At 41.9% G+C, this 26,787-nt stretch overlaps 1 protein-coding gene across 1 annotated transcript in view; it reads right to left on the bottom strand.

Annotated features, from left to right (window-relative positions):
• Positions 1-1,554: 1,554 nt before the first annotated feature.
• Positions 1,555-26,787, bottom strand: part of LOC21402660 (cation-chloride cotransporter 1) — a 31,929-nt gene continuing 6,696 nt past the window's right edge. The window contains exons 9-13 of the mRNA XM_024163153.1: positions 21,881-21,995; positions 20,902-21,096; positions 4,921-5,321; positions 4,044-4,205; positions 1,555-3,263 (exon numbers count right to left, since the gene is read on the bottom strand). Of these exons, the coding sequence (XP_024018921.1) occupies positions 2,173-3,263; positions 4,044-4,205; positions 4,921-5,321; positions 20,902-21,096; positions 21,881-21,995 (1,964 nt within the window). The 3' untranslated portion in view covers positions 1,555-2,172. The remainder of the gene's footprint in view (positions 3,264-4,043; positions 4,206-4,920; positions 5,322-20,901; positions 21,097-21,880; positions 21,996-26,787) is intronic.

Below are 26,787 nucleotides of genomic sequence, written 5' to 3'. Positions count from 1 at the left end.
ATATTAATCATTAATAAGAATTAAAAATTTAAATTCATATACTCTAAAAGGTATTTATATCTTTTTCTCATAAAGTTCTTAATTGATAAGATAATTTATTTAATACCTAACAATAAAAAAGGAGAAGTGTTCCCTTAAGATGGTGATGCTGAAAAGTGAAACCAATTAAGAGAAGATCGGTCCTGAGGAACTTGAGATGCATCCAAATCCAAGGACATCTCTTCTGCTAAAAAGAACATAATGGTCTTTACTCCTTATGAATTTCATGAAAATAAATCACGGATTCCTCCGCATGTGAAAAGGTGAATGAGGAGGTTTCTATAGCAAAGGTATTGCGAAATGTGAATAATTTTCTATCTCATCTTATCTTATCCTTTACTTTTACCTAAATGTTAAGAGAGGATGAGTTTCGTGCGAAACGTTTCAAATTAGGTTTTCTTTCTTTCTTTTTGCGCTTCCTTTGCTTTTATCTTTTTTTCCCTCTTCCTCTCTTCTTTTCTCTTCTTATCTTTTCTCCCCCACCTCTATAATCTTTTTTCTTTTCAATATGTTGCTCTCGTAAATATTTTCTCTCTCTAATATTCATGTTGAAATAATATATTATCATATATGTATCTCTATCTACACTTATATATGTTTAACAAATTTTCCTCACATGAACAAAATTTATCGTCCATGGTTCTTTTTTATTTTCTTTTTGTTTTCCTTTTTTCAACTACGAACTCTCATAAATATCTTTTCTCTAATTGCCCCATTAAAATTATTTTTTCTCATATGTCTTTATCTAAACTTTTTTTTTTAATGAAATTACCCTCTCAACTACATTTTTTTTTTGTATGGACCCAATAAATAGTTTTTAAAACGTGTATAAAAAACAACTCACTTTCCAATTATCTCCTCAAACGATGAAATATTTCGCCCTTTTTTTCTTGCTTTTTGTGTTTTGCTTTTTTTAGTCCTTTCATCTTTACATCTTTTTGGTCCATCATTTTTTGTCCTCCTCACTTTTCTACTTTTTTTTTTTTATATCTATTTATACTAACATTATTAATGGTTTCTACAGAATCTTGCGCGCGTAAACGCACAGTTTAAACTACTATCCAATAAAAAAACCAAAGCAAAATAAAAAAGTATACAATACTAACAGAGCTTGATACGAGTTACTGATTTCAAATAAAGTTAATACATCACCACCTGACTACTTTTCCATTAAAGTGTTCAGACCTTTTCTATTACAAGATGACTAGTTCCACAAAACCTCTTTTTTTTTTTTTTGTGGGGTAATTAGTTCCATAAAAGAATTTACTGTGAAAAAGACTTTGCTCAACTTTTTGAAATTTAAGAACTAAAATGGAATTCAACCCATGGCAGTGCATGAGGTCCAAACAGTGGCGCCTCCTCGACTTTGTCGCGTCTCTCGAAGTCCCCCAACAATTCCTTTTCCAATTGTCACTTCGTCGAAGGCTTTTGATGGCGAAGCTTGGGGGTTTTTTTTTTTTTTTTTTTTGTTTTGATTTGTAAAAGAGATTTTTTTTTTGTGTTTTGATTTGTAATAGAGATTTTTTTTTTATTTCCATTTTGTTTGTGTTTGCTTCATTTCTTAGTGTTGGTTTCTATTTTCAATCCGCTTCATTTGCGTTTTGACGGTGTTTTGCGTGACGCTGGGGATATATCAAATTTATCTGTTAGACTGTAGAGAATTTATCAACAATCCATGTTTTTCGTTAGATCTTTGATTTACCTTCTTAAATGTTTGGTTTTGAAACTCAGTATATTCTTCTTCCCCTTGAGCACCTTGAGCATTCCATTTGTATTTACTGGCGGATCCGATTCTTTATAAGGATTGTGGTTTTCCTATTGTTTATCTCCAATTTTTAGTAAGCGATCCCAAAACATGGCACGGCCCAACTTAAAATTGATTCTGAAGTGAACGACAGTATAACTCATAAAAGAACACATCCGAGGAGGATGAAATTACAAAATTTCTACAAAACTAATAACAAAAGCGCAAAATTCTGCTTCAGTAATAAAGTCTGTAAAAAGAATGAATTTAACATTGAAATTTGAAACTAAAACAAAACATACATTAGAGGGGTGAGAAAAAATCATAATCATATGAACAAACTTCAAAAAAATAGTTCTTACCTTCCAAATGGAAAATCCCACTGAATATTATGTGAATAGAGTTACGACATCTCTTCGGTACCCTCTTACAATAAGAAGCCTCGGCACATTCTCCACCAACAAATCCATGTACTCCATGTAAAAGTATGCCGGGTGGTTCACCGGAGGCGGTGGTAGGCTCACTAGGACTACTGCAGCCATTCTCGAGTATCTTAGTATCGTTGAATTCAGTTTCAGTGTCGTGTAAAGGAACTTCTCCACTTGCTGCTCATTCACAACCACAGGCTTTCCATCGGCCATCAGTTGGGTTCCTTCTCTCTCAGCCCTTGACTTCATATCCGCCAAGTAATTAGCAATCCGCTGCTGCGCTCCAGTGAATGCTTCTATAGATTCGTCTTGATGAGAACCACCCTCTGCTTGTGCATCCCATGATTTCATATTAATGACAATCACTTCAGCTTGCATCCGAAGATCGTACAAAAACTTCTTAACATCAGCCTTGAGCGCTTCCGCATCAACATCTTCCTCTGCAATGCAGAAGACTTGAATCTTACAGCTTTCAAAGCTCTCCTTGGTGAGTAGTAGTTGAGAAAGGAGAAGCATGAGACCACCGTCTCTCACTATCCAGTACAAATCAATTGTTCCATACTGCCTCTGGTACTCATTGGGCCATTCATCAAGACCCTTGACAATAACAACTGCCTTGTTTGCGACGATGCAATCATTAATTATCCCGACAAAAGTAGCAGGAATTTCAGTTAAGTTTTCACGACGCCATATTTCAGGGTACCGCATCACCACAATGTTTGGCTTGAGATTTCCGAGACCCATTGTCTGGACAATGCCACGGAAGCCTTCGGACATATTGGGGGCTACAACTATCTCAGCTACTCCTTCACAACGCTTGTAGTCAATGTAAGTACCGAGCTGTTTGCAGGCTTCCTTGGCATCTTCAGCACACTCATGGTAGTCTCCATCAAGTATAGACACAAAGATGGACATTCCCCTGCCCTTTTTCTTCATGCAGTTGGCAAAGTCAGCTAGTTTTGGATGGCAGGGAACATTTTCTGGAAGCTTCCCCCATGGACGACAGAATATCAGGGGGATGGGGTACCAATTCTTCGGGTGCACATGGTTTGCTGCAAATAAAGGTTGAAAACGTAAGTACTACGAGAATATATCCACCAAATCTATATCCACATATATAGATAAGTACGTGTTACATGCACCGATATATATATATACGCAAACCAAAAGCAGATGATGATAAATAAGCAACCCAATTAGCCCACCATAGACTAAAACTTATGAATGCCCATCCTATGTCCACATATTGGAGCAGTTTTCTGTTCAAGCAATAAAAAAAAATGTTGATGCATTAAAGGTGAGACCCAATCTACCATGGTACTCTAGCAAGAAGATGATTGAATATCGCCAAGTCCAGAAACATTGATATTTTCTCCAATACATACATACATATATAAATATATGAGTGTGTGGTTTTAATGGTTACTCTAATATTTACCCATCAATGGGTATTGTTTTAGCCGCAAGATAATAGTCGACCAAAAAAATCAATAACAATAAATGAAATTGGATTCTTATCACGCCACGTCATTAAATTTCTATATTTAGCCATGACCACCGATAGAAACGTAACATATATATATATATAACATTGGTAAAGTAAGAGTGCCAAGTTTTAGAAGGTTGCAGTTAGTAGAAATAGTGATTCGCCAACTAAAAATTACAAAACCCGTAACATTTATATCTACTTACATGAACTTAGTAATCCACACAGCTATTAGATATTACAACTAGGTCCAAATCACAGCAATAGACGTCAATACCACAATAAAGGATGCTGTTATGAAAGAGTAACAAACAAACTGCATAGTTATTTTCACAGGTACATGTACCTCCAAGTGATCGAAGACTGCGTAGAGCTAGTTGGAAATAAGCACTCTTGAAACCATCACCCCAGTCCCCAGCCTTTCCTTTAATACTCACATAATAATATATAAGGCTAGCAAGAGCTAGAGATACGACAGTGAATGACCAAGAGATCAAGAACATAATAACTGCATGGGCAATAAAAACAGGTGGTAAGTACCATCCCTAGACGAAATCAAAGTTCAAACAGGCGGTAACCATAAAAATATAGCACACTGTTTGCAAGAGATGCTTCTGCATGAAAGTCATTTCCTTTTTATATCTAACGAAGGAGTTGAACATTCCAGTGGCAAGATTTATGCGTCATCTTCCTGGAAGATAAGAATCATCCCATCTACCCTTCTTTTTCATAAGTATAATAAATCCATTATTTTCCTAAATTTCAAGATAAGAACCCTCACCTAATGAGGCCAAAAATAATAAGGAAATAGGGTCCAGTACTCAATTGTACCAAAAGATGAAGTCTATATCTATCGAAATGTTGAGTCTTCCATATTATGAAAAAGTAATGTTTCAGGGTGGAAAAAACGTAGAATTTAAACCTGCCAAAATAGACTTTCAGATTTCGGAAAGACGAAAATCATTTTTCAGGTGGGTGGCATGGATTGGCAATAAATGCCCATATCATAAAGATGATATCCCTACCCAAGTGAAACAGATAATTTTCTAAATATTCTTTCAGAGAGAAAATTAGTCATTTAGCTATAATCTTCACCAAAGATGGAAATTATTATGCTTGTATTATTGCCTTTCTTCACCAAAATCCCAAAAAAGTTTCATCAAAATCCCAAAAAAGTGAAGCACAATAAAACTAAAAGCGAAACAATGGAGAAGCAAGTATACCAATGCAAAGCGAAGCTCCAAGAAGAGAGAGGCTCCAGTGGTGAAATTTCCACCGAGGACGCCAGCTAGGAGCATCTAAAAGATCGAGGAGGAAGCAAGATAAGTTGACACCACAATAACATAGAAGGAAAAACATAGTTATGGTCGGCGTGATAAGATCCAGATTCCCAATTATGACACACCCGATGCAGAGAAATGCAGTAAACAGGGTAGCAATGTGAGGCTCATTCCCTTCAGAAACTTTAAAGTAGTTAAGTACAGGTAGGATATCATCATTGGCAATTGCTGCAAGCAGGCGAGGGGCACCAGTCAGGCTCTGAAGAGCAGCACCTAAAGTTGAAAGAATAATTCCAATATAAATAATTGCAGGGAAAGGCCAAGCTACTGTAGCTGTGAGCAGCCTGCATAGAGTTTGGTTCATCGTTAATACAAACAAGTACAAAGTGTTCGAAATTCAACAACTGTGCTATATTTTGTTCAATACAAGCTAGACACAGATATTGCGTGGAATATAAGAGCAGCGGTCAACAAAGAAACTGTTAGCGGATGTGGTTAGATTATCCGTGTATTTTGGGGTTGTAATGCTGCTGTATTTGTTAGCTTTTTTATCTCCTTGTTTTTAGGAAGTTAGGTGGTTAGTTAGACTCGTTCTCCTAGGCTATGTAAAGAGTATTTCTCCTGTAAAGTAATTAAGTTTTCTGATTAATAATAGCAGTATTTAGATTGTTTTTCTCCTCCATTTAGCTTTTATGGTATCAGAGCATTAAAGGCTACTTGTGAGTTGACAAGAACTAAACAACAGGAATGAGCGGAGGAAGGGAATTGAGGCTACCTCGGGTACCTCGCAAACTATCTCCACAATCATTCCCACTGCCGTCATTGAAAACTCACCTATGTCTCTGCAAATCACAACTCGCAAACTAAACGGGAAGAATTTTCTCCAATGGTCCCGATCAGCACAAATGGTGATTAGAGGCAAACGCAAAATCGGATATTTGGATGGAACAATTCCCAAACCGAAGCCTACTGTTCCGACATACTCCAATTGGGACACTCAGAACTCGATGGTGATGGCATGGCTAATCCATTCCATGGAGGATAGCATCGGTGACACGTTCCAGTTTAATCCCACAGTAAAGGAGATATGGGATGCTGTGACTTTAGCCTATTCTGACCTCGAGAATTCGTTTCAGTTGTTCGAACTTCACAACCAAGCCAGAAACCTCAAACAAGGAGACCTTGAAGTGACTCAATACTTCAATTCCTTGAAGAAATTGTGGCAGGAACTCAATATTTTCAACACCTGTCAATGGAGGGATCCCGAAAACGCTGTTCTTTATAAGAAAATGCAGGACAAAGATCGCGTCTATGAATTTTTGGCAGGTCTTAACAAAGAACTTGATGAAGTGAGAGGCCGTGTTCTTGGAATGCAAAGAACTTGATGAAGTGAGAGGCTGTGTTCTTGGAATGCGACCACTGCCAGCCATTGGTGAAGTTTTTTCTGAAGTTCAGCGTGAAGAATATCGCCGGAGAGTAATGCTTGGAGAAACGGCGACCACTACCATTGAAACCTCGGCGTTAGTTGCACAGACATCAAAAAAATGAGGAAACACTCGCTCGTCCACCAAAAAGGGGCAAGCCTGGTGCGATCATTGCCAAAAGGCTTACCACACCAAGGAAACCAGCTGGGAGATTCATGGTAAACCAGCTAACTGGGTTCCTAACCGACTCAAAAATCGAGATAGTAGAGGACTTCAAGCCACTCATGACTCATAACCGAAGCAAAACACTAGGAGTCTCACCCTCTCCAAGGCTCAGATGGAGCAGCTTTGCAATTTATTCTCTGGAAAGCAACAGTCGAGTACTTATCTTATGGCAAAGAAGAATGAATTCTTTGGAGGCATGATAGAGAAAGGTGAGCCATGGGTTATTGACTCAGGGGCTACTGACCATATGACAAGCTGTCAAAGACTTTTTCAGTCATACACCCCGAGTCTAGGAAACCATAAAGTTAAGGTTGCTGATGGCTCGTATTCCGTGGTTGCAGGAGTGGGATCCATCAAAATAAATTCCACAATCACCCTTAACTCTGTTCTACATGTTCCGAGTTTATCATGCAATCTTATTTCTATTAGTAAGATTACTAAAGAACTAAATTGTGTGGTTAATTTTTCCTCTTCTACGTGTGTTTTTCAGGACCTGATTAACGGGAGGAAGATTGGCAGTGCTAAGGAGGTTGAGGGTCTTTACTACTTTGAACACAATCCATCTGTGAGTTGTCATGCTCATACTACTGTGAATCACTACCGTTTCTAGGAAAGAACAAATTATTCTACTCCATCATAGGCTAGGACATCCTAGTTTTTTGTACTTGAAATATTTGTTTCCTTCCTTGTTACAGAATAAAAATGATTCGTTTCAATGTGAAATTTGCCAATTAGCAAAACATAAAGGTGCCTTCTTGCCATCTCAACCATATTGTGCTTCAAAGCCTTTTACTTTAATTCATAGTGACATCTGGGGTCCTTCACGTGTTAAGAGTGTCACTAATCACAAATGGTTTATTACTTTTATCGACGACCATACGCGTGTGTTGGGTGTATCTGTTGAAAGACAAATCTGATGCAGAGCAAATTTTTAAAATTTTTTATTCCATGAATCAAACTCAGTTCAATGAAAAAATTAAGATGCTTCGTACTGATAATGGTACTGAATATTTTAACTCCATTCTTGGTAATTTTTTATTGGCAAATGGAGTTATTCACCAAAGCTCCTGTGTCGATACACCTAAACAAAATGGGATCGCCGAACGAAAGAATCGCCATTTGTTAGAAGTGGCTAGGTTTCTATTATTTACAACATGTGTGGAAGGTTCTGGGGTGATGACATTCTTACTACATGTTATCTCATTAATCATTTACCAACTAGGGTTCTAGAATACCAAACACCATCAGATTTTCTTCAAAAATATTTTCCTAATACTAGGTCGTTTTCTAGCTTAGAGCCCAAGATATTGGCTGTATAGCATTTGTCCACATTCCTAATCTCAACCGTACAAAACTTGATCCAAGGGCAAATAAATGTCTTTTCCTTGGATATTCTGGCACTCAAAAAGGCTATCGGTGTTACTCCCTTGAAAAAAGGAGATATTTCACATCTGCAAATGTCACCTTTTTTGAAACACAGCCGTTTTTTCAGGAAAATTCTCTTCAAGGGGAGAATCTAAGTGGAGAATTTTTTGGAAAATTTTTCACAAAATCCGGGTACAAATGACAGCCTAGACTCGTGTGGGAATTCAACTTTTGAACGCTGGGAATATTTCTGGAATCCTCCATCTCAGCCTTTTTCTCCATTCAAATTCAGCTCCCCAACCAACCGTGGACCCTACTCCAGATAAAAATCAGCAAATCAACCCGACTTCCAATCAAAATCCAAACTCCTCAAATCTTGCTTTAATTGATACTCCCTCAAATCCACCCGTAACCGAAGTCCCATTCCAAATTCAACCTGAAATTCGAACTTCAACAGAAAATCTAGATGCTCAGAAAAATAAAAATAATCAGCCAATATTTCAGGAAGAAAAACGGGCAGAACAGAGTGGTCTACAACCGTTTGACTTGACCTACTCACAAAAAAATTGTCAAAAGGGGTAAAAAATCATGAACTTTCTCACTGTCAAGATTCTACCTCTGAATCAGGTTCAGGTAAAAATAATCATGATCTCAACATCCCTGTGGCTATAAGAAAGGGAACAAGAATGTGCACAAAACACCCAATCTCAAATTTTGTGGAGTATGATCACTTGTCAACTTCACTCAAAGCACTCGTTGCTAATCTTTCTGAGGTTGAAATTCCAAAAACCGTTGAAGAGGCAATGGGAAAGGAGGATTGGAGGAAGGCTATAATGGAAGAAGTTCGAGCCTTGAAAAAGAATTGCACATGGGAGATCGTGGACAGACAAAAAGATAAAGTGCCGGTTGGTTGTAAATGGGTGTTTACAGTTAAGTATAAAGCCGATGGATCGATCGAACGACATAAAGCAAGGTTAGTAGCCAAAGGGTACACTCAAACATACAATATTGACTACCAAGAAACATTTGTTCCTGTGGCAAAAATCAATACTGTACACGTTCTACTCTCTTTAGCGGCTAACTTGGAATGGCCACTTCATCAACTCGATGTCAAAAACGAGTTTCTGAACGGTGAACTACAAGAAGAAGTGTTCATGGAACTACCACCTGGGTTTGATGGAGATAGCAAGAGGGGAAAGATATGTAGACCTAAGAAATCACTGTATGGTTTGAAACAGTCGCCTAAAGCATGCTTTGATCGCTTCACTAAGACAATCCAGAAACAAGGTTTCTCTCAGGCTCAAGCAGATCACACACTGTTTTACAAACATAGAGGTAAGAAAGTCACAATCCTCATTGTTTATGTCGATGATATTGTTCTTGCTGGTAATGACGAAGAAGAGATTATAAGGCTGAAGAAAGGGTTGTCCTCGGAATTTGAAATTAAGGATCTCGGGACTTTGAGGTATTTTTTAGGCATAGAAATTGCCAGAAATAAGTTTGGAATCTCCGTATCTCAAAGAAAATATGTACTCGACTTATTGAACGAGACATGAATGCTAGGATGTAAGCCGGTAGATACCCCAATGGATCCTAACAAGAAATTAGGGACGGAAGCTTCAAGTAGTCCTGTGGATAGGGGGAGATTTCAGAGGTTAGTTGGGAGATTAATTTACCTTTCTCATACTTGACCGGACATCGAATTTGCTGTTAGCTGCATAAGTCAGTTTATGCATGCTCCTACCGAGGAACACATGGAAGCTGTCTTTAGGGTCCTAAGATATTTAAAGGTTACTCCAGGAAGAGGATTATTCTTCAAGAAAAGCGAATCAAGAAGCATTAAGACCTACACAAATGCAGATTGGGCTAGTTCCATGAGTGATAGATGGTCTACATCAAGCTACTGCTCTTTAGTGTGGGGAAATTTAGTGACTTGGAGAAGTAAGAACCAAACTGTCGTGGCTCAAAGTAGTGCTGAAGCATAACTACGATCACTTGCACATGGTGTATGTGAGCTCTTGTGGTTAAGGAAGTTATTGGGTGAACTAAAGATGGATGTACCGGTTCCTTTTAAGCTCTACTGCGACAATAAGGCCGCAATCAACATCTCTTATAATCTAGTTCATCATGACAAAACTAAACACGTTGAGGTGGATCGACATTTCATTGAGGAAAAAATTGAAGATGGGACAATATGTGTTACATATGTTCCAACATCGAAGCAAGCAGCTGATCTTCTAACCAAAGGTCTTGGAAGACCACTGTTTGAGAAGCTAGTGAACAAGCTCAGGATGTACAACCTGTACTGCCGAGCTTGAGGGGGAGCGTTAGCGGATGTGGTTAGATTATCCGTGTGTTTTGGGGTTGTAATGTTGTTGTATTTGTTAGCCTTTTATCTCCTTGTTTTTAGGAAGTTAGGTGGTTAGTTAGACTCGTACTCCTAGGCTATATAAAGAGTATTTCTCCTGTAAAGTAATTAAGTTTTCTGATTAATAATAGCAGTGTTCAGATTGTTTTTCTCCTCCATTTAGCTTTTAGAAACCGCATCTACCATTAGCTCATCCCTAATCTAATCACCAATTAGCTTACATCAATTTCAATGCCAATACTAAATTAGCGTGTCAATGCCAAATTTGAGTATGCAATATTATTTTTGGTGCTAAATTTGACGTGTTATAGTGGTGGCAAATTTGCCACCAAATACAGCATATGCCAAATTTTAGCATTTGATTGCTATTGGTTGATATGTTTACTTTTTCATTTAATACACCATTGGTATTTTCGAATTATTTAAAAAAAAAAAGTTTGCTTTTCCAACTCTGAAAGATTTGTGATTATGACAAAAAGTAGATTTGGCATTTGAAATAGCATTATGCATTAGTGAACAAATAAAAATAAATATCAAATGTCATTGTCAGGTACCCAGCAATTTCTGAAGAAATTGAGCTTTTATTGAATCAAAATAGAATAAAGAAACAATGATAGAGCAGCATTCAAGAGGTTGTAACTCTCCTGAACCTTAGTTTCCCAAGCCCTAAAGAATACCCAAATCACTCACAAATCAAACATAAACCCTTCATGGGCAACTAAATCCTTTATTTATACTAATTTCTAGTCACTCTATCAGCTCACTCACTAAACTAACTACCCAAATTACTAAATGGACGTTTGGTTCATAGATTTAGAATCATGATTCAGAATCATTCTCGTTTTACGTGTGTTTTTTGTGAGAGAAAAACACTGTAAAGAAACATGAATCATGATTCAGAATCATGGACGAATACAGGAAACAAACGTCATCTTAGGACCCTAACATTAACCCCACCCCAAAGAAAGACCTTGTCCTCAAGGTGTTAAGTTACAGCAGCTCAGTGACTACTTCCTTCCTATCTTTTTTTTTTTTTTTTTTTTGAAAAGAAACGAAGAACAAAATACAAGGCAATGAAAACGCGTCCGATGAAACTAGAAATCTAGGATAAAAAAGGAGCCCAACTCCTAACAAAATCTGAAAACTATGCTCTCCCAAATTCTTTCTCCCGATATACCCACAACGAAACCCAATACTTTATCTTATCCCATAAAACAGACTCTTCTTCTCCTCTATCCTCAAAAATCCCATTATTCCTTTCCAACCAAATACCCCAAAATATGGCTGAAATTGCTGCCCCTCCATAGTATCAATCCTCTTTGACTCAAACTCAATGGAGGAGCAAGAACTAATAAATCTTTGCAACTTCCAAGCATGACCAAATAAAACCCAAACTCTCTCACTAGAGAAGCCCAAATCATCTGGGAAAAAGGGCAATGAAGGAAAATATGGTCTGCCGTCTCCCCGTCTTCCCTGCACAAGGAACACCAGCCCGAGGATAATGAAATAAAAGGGCTCCGACATTGCAATAAATCGTGTGCATTCAGTTTGTTGAGAGCAACAAGCCAACAGAAAACTTGGACCTTCTTAGGAGCATGAGTTTTCCAAATATTATCATGAAAAACAAGCCGCGGATATGAAATGTCACCTGTCAACAAGGAGAAAAAAGATTTAACTGAAAACAAACCATTGTGAACATGCATCCAATCCCTATATTGAATTGTACCATGCAGCCTAATTCTCTCCAATATAGCAGATAATTCTGAAAACTCGCTCACTTCTCTATTCGTTAAGTTCCTTGAAAATCCAAAATCTCACAAACCAACACTTCCATCTCGAATGTCTTGTTCCAAAACAAGATTAACGATTAGCTTATTTTGGACAGAGGAAATTCTATACAAGGCGGAAAATTTTGAACATAGAGGTTCCCCTTCACTCCAAGAATCCTCCCAAAAACAAATAATCTCGCCTCACCCAATCTTCCATTTCACCCTTTGGAAGAAGCTATCAGCCACATATTGGACTGATTTCCAAAGGCATCTAAAAGTCACCCTCAATGCTACCAAGGAATCCCAATCATTTGAGGCCAATCCATATTTTCCTACAATGACTACTCCATAGGCATCTCTCTCCAGCGAGAATCTTCAAAGCAATTTGGCGAGCAAAGCCTCGTTCCTCTTTCTTATGTTCCCAATACCCAACCCTCCTAGTTCCTTTGGTTTGCAAACCTACTCCCAGACAACCAAGTGTTGAACTGTCCTCTGAAAAACCCTCCCAGAAGAAATCTCTCATGAGCTTCTCGCCACGCCAACGGGAATCCGACAAGTAGTAAACAGGCAGTGATTGCTAAAACAGATTGGATAAGAGTTAGTCTTCCCCCTCTTGATAGAAAGGCTTTCTTCCATCCATCCAACCTCTTCGCCACTCTGGTAATGACCAGATCCCAAAAGGTTGTTTGCAATGAATTACCTCTTAAAGGCAATCCCAAATATTTAACAGGCCACGTGTCGACTGAACATCCAACCACTCTAGCCAGCATAGCCAGCCTATTGTCCTCAAAATTTATTCCTAAAATAATACTCTTTTCCAAGTTCACTTCAAACCTGAAATTAAGCAAAAAATCTACAAGATAGATGATAGGTTCGACAAACTTTCCTCCTCCGGTGAGCTGAAAAATAGAGTATCATTAGCGAATTGTAGCTGGCTAATCTTGACGTGTAATCTCCCCACCCTAAATGGGTTGAAAAGTGATGCTTCAACGGCCCTGTCTAATAATCTGCTTGGCACATCGATCGCAAGAGTTAACTATTTAAGGGGATAACGGATGTCCCTGCCGCAACCCTCAAGAAGCTTAGTTATTAAGGGGATAACGGATGTCCCTGCCGCAACCCTCAAGAAGTCGCGAATTTACCTCTCGGCCTTCCGTTAATCATCATTGAATAAGAAACTGAACCAATACATCCCGAGATCCACCTTCTCCATCTTGTGCCAAAGCTTTTTTTCTCCAAGACAAAATCCAAGAAACTCCATTCAACATGGTCATATGCTTTCTCACAAAATCAACTTTAACAACCACTCACTCCTTTCTTGAGGCCCTGTAGTCCTCCACCGCTTTATTTGCCACCAGTACTAGGTCTAGAATCTGTCTCCTTGCCACGAATGCCCCTTGTACTTCTGAAATTGTTTCTTCAAGAACATCCTAAAGCATATATGACAACAACTTAGAGGTAATTTTATATAGGCTTGAGACCAGGCTTATAGGTCTGAAATCTCTAATTCTGCAAGAGTTTGCCTTTTTGGGGATAAGGCATGTGTATGTCTCATTGGTGGTGTTGTTAATAATCCCTACCCTCCAAAACTCTTCGAAAACCTTCAAGACATCTCCTTTCACAAAATCCCAACACTCTTGAAAAATGGAATGAGTGAACTCATGCGGACAAGGGGCCTTGTTACCATCACAGCTAAAAACCGCTTTTTTGATCTCTTCCTCTTCAAAAGGTTTTTCCAATGCCTCAGCAGCCTGAATAGAAATCGGGCTCCATTCCAAACCTTCTATCCTGTCAAACTCCATGCCCAATGACTCATATAATTTCTTGTAAAAGTCAATTATTATCTTTGTGCATTCCTCTTCATCTTCTATAATTGTTCCTTCATCAGTTTCCAGTTTGGAAATAGTATTCCTCGTTCTCCTCAGGCTCAATAACCGATGGCAAAGTTTGGTATTCGCATCTCCCTCCTTAGCCCACGTGGACTTGCATTTCATCTTCACAACCCTATCTTCCTTCTCGATCAAACTAAAAAGTCTCTGTTTTAGCACCCTCCTTTCCTCTTGCAAATCCGAGGCCCATTAGGGGCTACCTTCCTTCTTATCAATCTCCTCCACCTTCTTATCAATCTCCTCCACCTTAAAAATTCTCCTCTTCTCCATAAGAACATCCTCTGCCGACTCAGCACTCCATTTTTTAACCTTTTCCTTCAACAATTTCAACTTCCTCATTACTTTGTAGCCTTCCCATCCTCTAACCTCCTCCTCCTCCCACCAACCCTTCATCTTTCTAGTAAGCTCTTTATTTTCAAGCCAAATATAATCGAACTTGAAAATAGAGGGTCCCAACTTAGGTGGTTTTGTGTGAAATAAAATCGGACAATGATCTAAAACAGCCCAAATTGTAGCCTCTTGACGCCCAAATGGAAAACGTTCCATCCATCCCTCAGACAATAAGAACTGATCCAACCTACAGCAGATCAGCGTGTCTCTGAAATTAGACCAAGTGAACTTCGCATTGTGGAGGGGCGGGTCCAATAAGCCAAGTCTTTAATAAGCTCATCAAAAAGCTTCATACTCATCAAATTACCGTTGCCACTTTTCTCCGATAAGAATCGAGTAACATTGAAATCTCTCCCCATATGCACCATCTCTGCCCACATAAACTCCATAACCTAACTCATCCCAAACAATCCTCTCTTACTATAGTGATTGGGACCATACACACTAGATAACCACCAAAGATCTCCTTCCTCAACCTTTATTGTCACTGAGAAATCTCCCAAAAAGCTTTCCACAACTTTAGTTCTTCTGACATCCCATACTACTAAAATCACACCCGATCGACCTACAGTCGGCAACAAAACCCACTCCTTAAATCTGGACAGCCATAGACTTCGCACAAATCTTTAATCAACCTTCTTCGCTAAATTTCTTAGATAATCAAAACATCCGGAGCTTCCTCGCAAACTACCTCCCAAACCCCCCTTCTCTTTAGAGAGGAGTTTCCTCCTCTAATATTCCAAGACAACAACTTCATTGATTACCTCTTGAGTCCCCGATGATGCTATTGTCATATTGAACGTTAAACTCCAAATTCTTCAATTCCTTGTCTTTTCCTTTTCTCCGAACTGACCCTTGTGGCCCCTTCAACTTTCTTCGATTCTGACAGTTGAAGTTGCGTCTTCTGAAGCATTGATCTAACTTTACTTTACTCCACTCCACCTTTTTTCCCCCAATTGTTACAGTACTGCCCTTATTTTCCCTAGATAACTGCTTGTTATCTTCCTTTTGAATTAGATCATCCCTTTCAAGCCTTAGGTCCCCTCCGATCCCACCAGCATCTACAGCACTTCCCGCCGTTATTCCACCCCCCAAGCAGCCCTCCATATTATCCTCCCATTCAGCCGGTTCCAATGAAGCTAAAAGGGACAGATTTAAGATATTTGGGCTTAGGGCTTGTTCTTCATGAAAACCCAAAAATTTATTACCTCTTTCTTCCTTGAAGACAAGCTATTTTGAATTATCTACTTCTGTAAGAGTTCTCACTTCTTCAAGACCAACAAAACCTCCTTGGTCCTCCGCTTCTTCACCTTCTTCTGTCGAGCAAAAAGATGAGACTGAGCGAGACCCACTTTCTTCGTCCTGACCATGGAGGAAAATTGCTATCTCCATCGGAATCCACTAATCCCTCCTCCGGTTCCTTGTCTTGAACTGCTTTAACTTTATTCAATTTTTTAATTCTTCGGTAAAAAAAGGAAACGGTTTCATTTTCCGGTTTTCCAACTCTCCATCGCTAGAATACTGCAGGACAAACTTTTTGGGATTTTTCTTCTGAAAATTATCTTCCCACTTCTTAAAATTTGCCCTTATAAAATCATTCTTGCTTTTGGGCCTCCACCGACTGCCCCTATGGCTTGCTAAGGAAAGCCTTACCAGCACCTTCCTCCTGATTACCCTTAGTAAGCCCTATTGATATAGGCTCAATCTCTGAATGGGCTTGATTCACTTCTCCTACTACCTTATTACCCTCAGTAATCCCATCTGATATAGGCCCATTCACTGATTAGGCTTGAAAACTTTTAACACCCTCATCTCCTATTGAACAGCTTGAGTCGCCCAAAAGCCCAAATTTATTGGAGAGGAATAAATCCCTCTTTTTAGGCGGTAGGGGAACATGATAGGCTTCAAGACCGAGAATAGTCTCTTCGACTACAGTTCCTCTTCAAACTCCCACTTCTAAAAAAGGCGGTGGCTAAACTGGTAGGATTGCCACATGTGGTTAATTCTCAGGGAGACATGAATCCTCTACCACAATCATTTTTCCACGTGGAATCCTTGTCGATGAAGATTCCAGTTTGGACTTTCCTGCCATCTCTTCGACTCCATCCCTTTTTTCGCCAACCGCCAGAATTCATATCCTGTCGTCGCCCGGAAAAGATCCTTAACCGGATTTCCTTCCCTGCATCACCATCCGAGCTCCGATTTCTTCACTAACACATACTTTACTCTTTCGTGCAATCCCTTCAATACTTCTGAATATCAGCCCCTTGTTCTCCCATTGGAAAAGCTCTGATTTTTCTCTAAATTGAAGAGGCCTAAATGAATTAACTCGCCTTGGCATGGAACCTCAAGAATGGGTCCATAAGACCTTTGAAACCTCTAACTTTAATCTTAGCAAACATCAAAAAGGATTTCTCTAGCGTGTCCTCTGCAATTTCTAAGAGGCCTCCAAAAAGCTTCTCCCAGGATCTGGAAGGCATTGTAATTCCACAAATTCAAAGGTAACCCCTCAAATATCAATCCAACTGCCCCTTGCTTCTATCTGCACGTGCTCCTAATGAGAATACATCGGCCATGTCTCCATCCTTGCTATTGGACTTTTCTTGCAAAACAGTCTTTTTGTCAACAGCTTGTTCCTCTCTGCTTCGTCTTTACACCAGATAACGGCTCCATCTGCCGTCAAGGGGACCACCTCCACCAACCTCGCCACTCTGCTACCAATCGTTTCCTTTAACTCCCACCATTCTGTATCCACACTCCTTCTGGTAACTACCACAGCCATCCCCCAAGATTTAGCTATCTCGGCCATATTACCTTCGGTTGAAAGAGCTTCCATTCCCCTTTCTCGTTCAAAAATCCGAGGGAAAGTCTGTTTATAATTATTACTCACCTCCCTCCTTTGCTGTTGTGTCCCCGTAAAGTGTACCATCCCTGTGTTTCCCATTTCTTCTACAACAGTTCCCTTCTTACGTCCCCTCGTCCCCAATGAAAAAGAACCGTCTGAATTCCTCCCCAAAATCACGTCGAGTTTGATTTTCAAGGTTAACCATCCCGTTTTAGTTCTCTCCTGGAAGGAATAAATTCCTCACCAGCCCACCTTGAACCCTCATTATCTTTAAAAATTCACCCCCTTCATTTGTCAAAATCTCCACCAAAAGTGTCATAGATGAGTTGGTAAATTTACGTTTGAAACCCTGCCCAGCTTCCCGCTTGCAAACCACTCCCAAAATGTCACTCAACCAAAAGGCTGCATCTATGGAACAAGAGAGAGTATCTACGATTCTTCTTAAACCTCCTCAAACTTAATATAACCTCCATCTTGTCATAAAGAAACAATGAACCACTTTGAACCAATTCTAAACTCGTGTTTGTATGGATTGAAATAGTCCGAAAACATGTTGTTGAGCTTAAAAAATCAATATGTGACGCTTAGACTTCTAGAGAGAAGGGAGAGCATCTCTCTCTAAAAAATAATACTGGCTCAAACCCACTTCCTATCTTAATGAGCTTGGATCTAGAAGCGTCGAACGGAACAACTAACTCTGTTAACTCCATGATTCGCACAGAAATTGCTTCAAATTTTCTTGTTAACTTCTTTATTTTTCCAAATCTGTACTTCCGGTTGAAGCTGATATTGAGAACCACCATGAAATCAACTAAATCAAGAAGCTGATCCACAGATTCACCAATGTCACAAATGCTTATCATCTCAAATTGATCGTGTATAACACACTTTCCCCTCAAAAGCTTTATCTTTGCTCATTGTTTTTCATATCACCAACAATGGAGGTAACTCGCAGATGTAAATTCCCAATTCCATTGTCAAGAACCCCATCAATGCAATTGATATAACCAAGAAGATCCTTTAATATAAAAGAACGTTCACAGCTTTCTTCTTCTTCTTTTTCTTGTTCAATTGACGAAGGAACTTTAGCTACATCCTTGGAAAATTCTAATTCCTTGAACCTGTCACTCCACATATCTTGAGGTCCATCACCTTTATCTCTGAGCTGAGAATCACCTTCCAATGCAGCTCCAGATCAAAATCGCGCTCTCATCGATAGGCTTCCAGAAGGAATCCAAGTCCAAAACCTCCTTTTGAAATCTGCCCCAGCAAGATCCGAATCGTTTTCCCTAATCCGGCGGGCCCCAACTAGGTGCAGATCTGGGCTGGGCTCCCTAACCCATTGGAATCCCCTCTGAACCGGGCAAGGCCCAAGATGAGCTTTCCTGTCCTCCCACTCCAAGCCCAGTAGCCAAACAGGCCTCCCCTACCTAAATTCTTCTTAGGCCGGCCACCCAATCTCCGGCGCTTCTCCGTGCGGCCCCTAACCCCGTCCGGCGACCTTCTGCCTCCGGCCGACCCTTCCCATGGCGGATTCCCACGGATCCGGTCAAAATCCCCAAGAACCAAAGCCTTAGCCTCTCCTCCGGGCAGATATGTTGTTCCCCGAGGTTGCCGGACCGACTCCGCCTCAGATCGACGACGAACTGCTCTCCGATCCAAGCCAATCTGGCCTCTCCCATTCGCAGATCTCCGCGATTCCGGTCATATTCCCCAAGACCCAGTTCGCTAATGTCCTTACGGTACAGTTTCGGCACCTCCAACCCCATGTCTCCTCCACTATGCCCGCCACGACGACTTTCTGCCTGTACCTCGAATGTCGCCGATCTGCTGCTCCCTTCGCGGCTCGTTGCGGTTCTGGTTGAATCGCCCAACTCCCAAATGCCTTTCATTCTGCTCAAGTGCGCCTTCTCCGGGTTGTCTCCTGTCCTCCCACTCCAAGCCCGGCAGGCAAACAGGCCTCCCCTACCTAAATTCTTCTTAGGCCGGCCACCCAGTCTTCGGCGCTTCTCCGCGCGGCCCCTGACCCCGTCCGGCGGCCTTCCGCCTCCGGCCAGCCCTTCCCATGGCGGATTCCCACGGATCCAGTCAAAATCCCCAAGAACCAAAGCCTTAGCCTCTCCTCCAGGCATATATGTTGTTCCCTGAGGTTGCCGGACCAACTCCGCCTCAGATCGACGACGAACTGTTCTCTGATCCAAGCCAATCTGGCATCCCATTCACAATTCTCCGCGATTCCAGTCATATTCCCCAAGACCCAGTTCGCTAATGTCCTCACAGTACAATTTCGGCACCTCCGCTCCCATGTCTCCTCCGCTCTGCCCGCCACGACGACTTTCCGCCTGTTTCTGGTCGAGATCGGTCTGGCCCAGACCTCGAATGTCGCCGATCTGCTCCTCCCTTCGCAGCTCGTTGCGGTTCTAGTAAAATCGCCCAACTCCCAAATGCCTTTCGTTCTGCTCAAGTGCGCCTTCTCTGGGTTGTCGTCCGTCTAGGTCTGTCACTAAAGGAGCAAGCATCCTCTCCACAAACGTCTCCTCTCCACAAACACCTCCTCTCCACAAACGCCTCCTCTCCAACAGAGCCTTGAACCTCGCCGATTTGAGCTCCCAGTTCAGATCGCAACCCAGTCACCTCCTCCCAGAGGTGGGGAAGCTGGCCGAAGGAAGCACTTGCACCTCCTCTTGAACCGCCGGCAAGCCCTTTTCCACAACTGATACTCTCCTCTCCACAAACGCCTCCAACCGCTAAAGAGAGCCCTGAACCTCCCCGATTTGAGCTCCCAGTTCAGATCGCAACCCAATCACCTCCTCCCGGAGGTGGGGAAGCTGGCCGGAGGCAGCACTTGCACCTCCTCTTGAACCGCCGGCAAGCCCTTCTCCACAGCTGATACTCTCTCTCCGTCAGCTGGTTTAGGTGCCATGATTGTTGCTCTGATACCAAAATGTTAGGTACCTAGCAATTTCTTAAGAAATTAAGATTTATTGAATCAAAATAGAATGAACACTGATAGAGTAGCTTTCGAAAGGTTGCAACTCTCCCAAATCTTGGTTTCCCAAGCCCTAAAAGATACCCAAATCACTCACAAATCAGAAAAAAAAAAAACCCTTTGTAAGCTACTAACTTCCTTATTTATACTAATTTCTGGTGACTCTATCAGCTCACTCACTAAACTAACTACCCAAATTACTAAAGGACCCTAACAGTCACTTTCACACTTTTTGATTCCATATATGGCATTGCCATTAGCATTTCCATTAGAGATGGTCTTAGTGACTCAGGGGCTATTGGTGCTGGGCAGATAGGTTTCTTATCTCTTGAAAATTATTCCTTCTTAAACTTTTGATCGAAGGAGATGAATAAGAAAAAGGGTTCCTGCACAACAACATATTAGAGACCATTGTAACATAGAAGTTTACTCTTCTTTCTTCTTAACAAGGGGTATGTTTTACTTTGAAGACTTCATTCCTAACCACTTGATAGTCAGAAATATAAGCATAAGGAATAAGACACATGAAGCACCGTAATACAGTAACATGCTAAATAATGGATAAAGCAAAACGTAACCCTAGTGAATGAGATTCTAAAAATAAAAACAGAGGTCCAAGCACATGTATGATGAAAAATGAAAAGCAACAATTATGCTTACCTGTCAGTCAAAAGCTTCTCTCTGGTTGCTAGGGCACCAAATAACAAAACGGAAACTAGATACATTGCAGTAGTTGTAAGAGTTGCAGAAAGTGTTCCAATGGGAATTGAACGTTGAGTATCTTTCAGTGAGGCTGATCGATTTGAACCTGCCATGATTCCTGTTACAGCAGGGAAAAAGAGCCCGACCATCGCACTGAAAGTTTAAATAAGTAACAATTAGAAAAATAATGAGAAAAGGTAAAACTCCAAGAACAATTTTTTTTTTTTTTTTCAAACAAGACAGGATTGACCCCGAAACCTTCCCCCAAATCCCCTCCAATAAAACCCCCAAATGCCACTAGACCAAGATGTCTTAGGCAACTCCAAGAACAATTTTTTTTTTTTTTTTCAAACAAGACAGGATTGAACCCGAAACCTTCCCCCAAATCCCCTCCAATAAAACCCCCAAATGCCACTAGACCAAGATGTCTTAGGCAACTCCAAGAACAATTTTAACACAAAATGTCTCCACAGCCCCGGCCCAAAGTAGTACCAGTTGACAACTAAAGCGACACACCCAAGTGACAAGATTTACAAAAATATGAGTGCAACCAAATAGTCACTCCTGACTGGGACAAAAGGATATGAGCAGCCTAAAATGTTTTGTTTTTGAAGCCCTTACCCAATTAAGTCTTTAAATTTCATATTCAAGAAATAAAAGGGAGCGAAATCAACAACTCTCGAATACCTGCAAGGTATTTTTTAATAAGTTTTCACTGCCTAACTTAATTTATAGAATCTGTACATCCAAACGTAGACTATAAAACAATCATTTTCCTTCAATTATATTTAACGGGTAAAGTAGTTCAGACAATCAAAGTATCGGTCAAATCGCATGAGATCAAAGCAAGAAAGCACCAACAACCAAAGTAGAACCACAGCATACATGAAAACGACAACCAGAAATATATTAGCTTGAAACTTAGGCCAGGGCTCACTTGAAACTCCATGATACTTCCCCATCAGGATCAGGAATTCCAGCATTGTTAGTATTCTGGTAATCTGAACTCCAGTTTTCTTTAAAAGATTCCAGACTCAAGCCCGTTATTCCAGCTGTGTCATCAAGCATTTAAAGAAATAATTAGCTCTTCCACCAAAGGGGAAAAAATCCAAAATAAGCAGAGAAGGTAGCAAAGCAAGAAAAGCACTAACAATTGAAAAGGGGTAAGGTTTCTGAAAATGCATTACTTATGAGATTTTCAGCTTTTTTTATTTATTTGAACAAAATACAAGGGTATCTAAAACCTTTTCCCCCATGGATGGCAAGTTGCCGCTTAAACTGTTACTTTTGAAAAAATTACTCCCTAAATTTAATACATGCACAATGCCCTAAATTGATGACATGTTAAAATTTGGATTGAATCACCATTGAGCACATCAATGAGCTTGTTTAAGGGCAATGATTGGAGCATTTATATGACTACAGAGTATGTCGTGTCATATTCACAAGGGCGTTCCCATTCAAAATTAAAATAGTTATTGTCATCCAATGGGTAATTTTTCAAGGGAAAAATCCAAATACTAATATGCATAACAGGATTCAAAGAAAACAAAACAAAAATGTGCAAAAGATTATAGTCGAATATATTTAATAATAGAGATAAAATCATTTTGGTACCGTCCGTTATAGCGAAACATCTCGCGGGTACCTCGTGTTTTGAATAATATTAAAATAGTACCTCCACGTTTAGAAAAGCGTTATTCCGGTACCTTAAAGACCGATTCTTGGGATATGAATTGTCGAAACTACCCTACCATTAATTAAATGGAAACTAAAAACTTTAAAAATATTCCCTAAAACCATTTTAGTGTATTCAAAGAAACAAAAAATATCCATTCAAGAAACATATCTAAAAACATGTTTGCTCGTCATATGCAAACAAATAAAATTAAAAAACAAATCAGACAAAAAAAGTTACGTTTTTCGTCAATTTGCAAGCAAATAGAATACAGTAGCAAATTAATTGGTCCAAACAATCACAACCAGCAAACAAATGGAATCAAGTAGCAAACAATTCTCTAGAGCAAAAAATAGAAAACAGATCAGAACATACAAATCAGACCAAAGTCAATTCAAAAACCAAATTTATCAATATGCCGAATCATCTCATTGCTTGTTGACAACTAGTGACGATGTTCGAAGCTTGCCAATGTCTAGAAGCTTTAGACTATGTTCAGATCTAGGCTACGGGAGAGGGGAGATGCGGCCAAAGCAGGGAGCTTGGGGGGCACCGACGGTGGGTCACTCGCGATCTCTCGTCGCGGATGGGTCTCATGACCCATAAACTATCTCAATGGTGGGTTTTGCCTAACTCTTCACTACCGTAGGGACGCGAGTGCGGCTCTCCCGACCCACCTTTTTGCCTAGTCTCCGATGGCTTCACTGACGGATTTGGGGGCGGCGGGATACGGGCACTGACGACAGGGTAGAGGACAACAAGGGTGGGGGCGATGGGATCTGGTTGCCGACATTGGGGGTGAAAATTTCTAGGGTGGGGGCGGTGGGATCTAGCTACGGATATGGGCACTGATGGTGGGGTTGGAACAGACAAGTATGGGGCAGACTTAAGAAATTGTTAGGCCTCTGGTGAGGAAAGTGTACGTGGGAAGGGCCCAGAAAGGTAAGGGGATGGGCCTAGAGCTAAATGAAGTGGGGCCCAAAGTAAATGAAGTGGGCCGTATTGATGGAGGGGCAAGCCCACCTGGGGAACAGGGACGAAACGGTTAGTGCCCGAGGGATAACAGGGGCAGCAGGCAGGCAGGATGGGGGACCGTGAATTATGTGCTGTAGGAGCTACCTGGGAGTCTGGGGATTACTCGAAAATCTACCATTATCTTATTTTCTGCATTTCTGTAATTTCTTCTTCTTCTTCGTTGAGTCTAGGGCCTCAGTGAGCCTTGAGTTGTAATCCTCCATTTTAATCAATAAAAGCTTCGGAAGTTGGATCCAGGAAAACCATTTGTTAACCGATTATTAGCAAAACTCCTAGGATCCTAACATTTGGTATCAGAGCCGCCGATCCATGGCTCATTTGTCGCCCGCGGTGAGTAACCCAGGCCGCGTTTCCAGCTTGGAAGGAAGCATCGATTCGATCAAGGAAACCGTTCAGCTGATGGGGGCGATCATGGACCACGTGCCTCAGCTATAGGAGGATGTCTTAGCTTTAGGAGCCCAAATTGGTGATGTTCAAGGAGCGCTCCACCAACTGGAGACCTTGATCGGTCGCCGACTAGAGACCCACCCACCAGGACCCCCACGACGAGAGCAGGGACGAGACCAGGACCGACCGGGGCTGGCTGATTCGCCAGATAGGGGTCGCGGAAGGATGGACCATCGGGGAAGACGACTTGAGCTTCCGATCTTCCAGGGAGAAGACCCGTACGGCTAGGTATTTCGGGCGGAGCGCTATTTCGCCATCAACAGCGTCGAGGAGGAGGAGAAGGTTCTGGCGGCCTCGGTTTGCATGGAAGGCAGGGCTCTCGGCTGGTTTCAGTGGTTGGACTCGCAAGATATGTTCACCAACTGGCGGGGGATTTGAAGGCAGCAATTATCCACCGATTCAACCGTGCGAAGGACGGCGACCCGACGGAGCGGCTGATGGCGCTACGACAGGATAGCTCGGTGGCAGAGTTCCGCGACCGGTTTGAAGCCTTGGCCGCGTCCATGCGAGGTATTCCTGAACCAATTTTTAGGGGAGCTTTTCTTAATGGGCTTCGTGAGGATGTAGGGGCCGAGGTTAAGTTACATCGGCCCATTAACCTCCAGGAAGCGATGGATTTGGCCCAACAAATTGAGGAACGAAACGAGGCAATAGAGAGACTCCAGAAGGGGAGGTTGGGCCGAGGTTGGAGGTTGGATGGGGCGGGGAAGGATTTGGGCGTCAATGATCGAACCTATTCTCCATCAGGGTTCCCCGGGAACTCCCTTCAGTCCAACCAAGGGAAGGAGCAGAACCCTCCCCAAAAGACTCAGGGGTGGTCACCGCAGGCCACGGGAGTGTCTGAGGGGGGTGGGGCTGGTTTCAGGCGCATTACTGATGAGGAAATCCAGCGGCGGAGGGCTAAGGGGCTGTGCTTTCGGTGCGATGAGAAGTTCGGTCCGGGTCACCGGTGTAAGAACCGGCAATTACAAGTATTGTTGGCAGAGGAAGGAGCCGAGGAGTTGGTGGTGGAAGAGGAGCCTACTACCGAAGAGGTGGAGGGTATGGCAGGTCTCTCGCTAAACTCTCTGATGGGAATTTCATCCTCCAACACCATGAAGCTGGTGGGCGCACTGGGGAGCCGAGAAGTAGTGGTGTTAGTAGACAGCGGGGCCTCCCACAATTTCTTGTCACAGAAAATCGTGAGGGAGATGCGGATTCCCTTGACAGACACGGGGGGATATAGCATACAGGTAGGAAATGGTGCTTGTTTCCGCCAGCAAGGAGTGTGCAAGGGGGTGGAACTGAGGATCCAGGGGGTACAAAGTTGCTGCAGACTTTGTCCCGTTTGAGTTGGGGTGCGCGGAGGTGGTACTTGGGGTGTCTTGGCTGCGAACGCTAGGGGAGGTACGGGCTGATTGGCGGAATTTTACAATGAAGTTCAGAACGGAAGAAGGATGGGCCTGCCTGAAGGGAGATCCGACCCTGAGCTTTGAACCGGTAAGTCTCCGTACCCTAACTCGTAAATTCCATAGAGAAATGGTTGGGGCTTTGCTGGAAATTTATTCACTAGAGGGAGAGGATGGGGATAGTTTAGGGGAGAGTCAGCCTGAGCCCGTTCAGAGGGTCTTGGCTCTGTTCCCTGAGGTGTTCATGACACCTGAGGGGCTGCCTCCTTCGCGAGGTAGGGATCACCAAATCACCCTTAAACCAGGGGCAGAACCGCCTAATATCAGGCCATACCGATACCCACAAGCGCATAAGAGTGAGATTGAGAGGCTGGTCACTGAAATGTTGTCCTCAGGGATTATTCGGCCAAGTAGTAGCCCTTTTTCAAGCCCGGTTCTGTTAGTTAGGAAAAAAGACGGGAGTTGGCGCTTTTGCGACGACTACTGAGCTCTCAACCGACTCACGATGCCGGACAAATTCCCAATCCCCATCATCGACGAACTGCTGGATGAATTACAGGGGGCATCCGTGTTTTCTAAGTTGGACTTAAGGGCCGGTTACCACCAAATCCGGGTTAGGGAGTTTGATGTGGAGAAAACCGCATTTCGCACGCACGAAGGGCACTATGAATTTCTGGTTATGCCCTTTGGCCTAACTAACGCTCCGGCCACATTTCAGGCACTCATTAACAAGGTATTTCAGCCATACTTGCAACAGTTTGTTTTGGTTTTTTTTGCAATATTCTGATTTATAGCCGAACGTGGGAAGACCATTGTGAGCATCTCAAAACAGTTTTGGAGGTTTTGACAAGGGAACGGTTGTTTGCCAACTGTAAGAAGTGTTCATTCGGGCAGCAACGTTTAGAATACTTGGGTCATGTCATCTCAGCAGCCGGGGTAGCAACTGATCCGGCCAAGGTGGAAGCTATATTGTCATGGCCCACACCCAGGAATGTCCGCTGAGTTCGGGGGTTTCTCGGGTTGGCGGGTTATTACCGAAGATTCGTCCGAAATTTTGGGCATTTGGCACGACCATTGACCAACCTACTCAAGCGGGGGGAGTTCAAGTGGACTGAGGATGCCACCGCGGCTTTCAAGGCACTCCAGCGCGATGACCACCCTTCCCGTTTTGGCAATGCAAGATTTCGCCAAGCCATTTGTGGTAGAAACGGACGCTTCGAGCACGGGCCTTGGGGCAGTGCTGATGCAACAGGGCAAGCCGATTGCCTATTTCAGTAAGGCTCTATCGGGCACCAC

This window comes from Morus notabilis, unplaced genomic scaffold (assembly GCF_000414095.1).
Source record: "Morus notabilis unplaced genomic scaffold, ASM41409v2 Scaffold114, whole genome shotgun sequence".
Taxonomy (NCBI): domain Eukaryota; kingdom Viridiplantae; phylum Streptophyta; class Magnoliopsida; order Rosales; family Moraceae; genus Morus; species Morus notabilis.
This window is presented reverse-complemented; position numbering and strand designations above follow the sequence as displayed.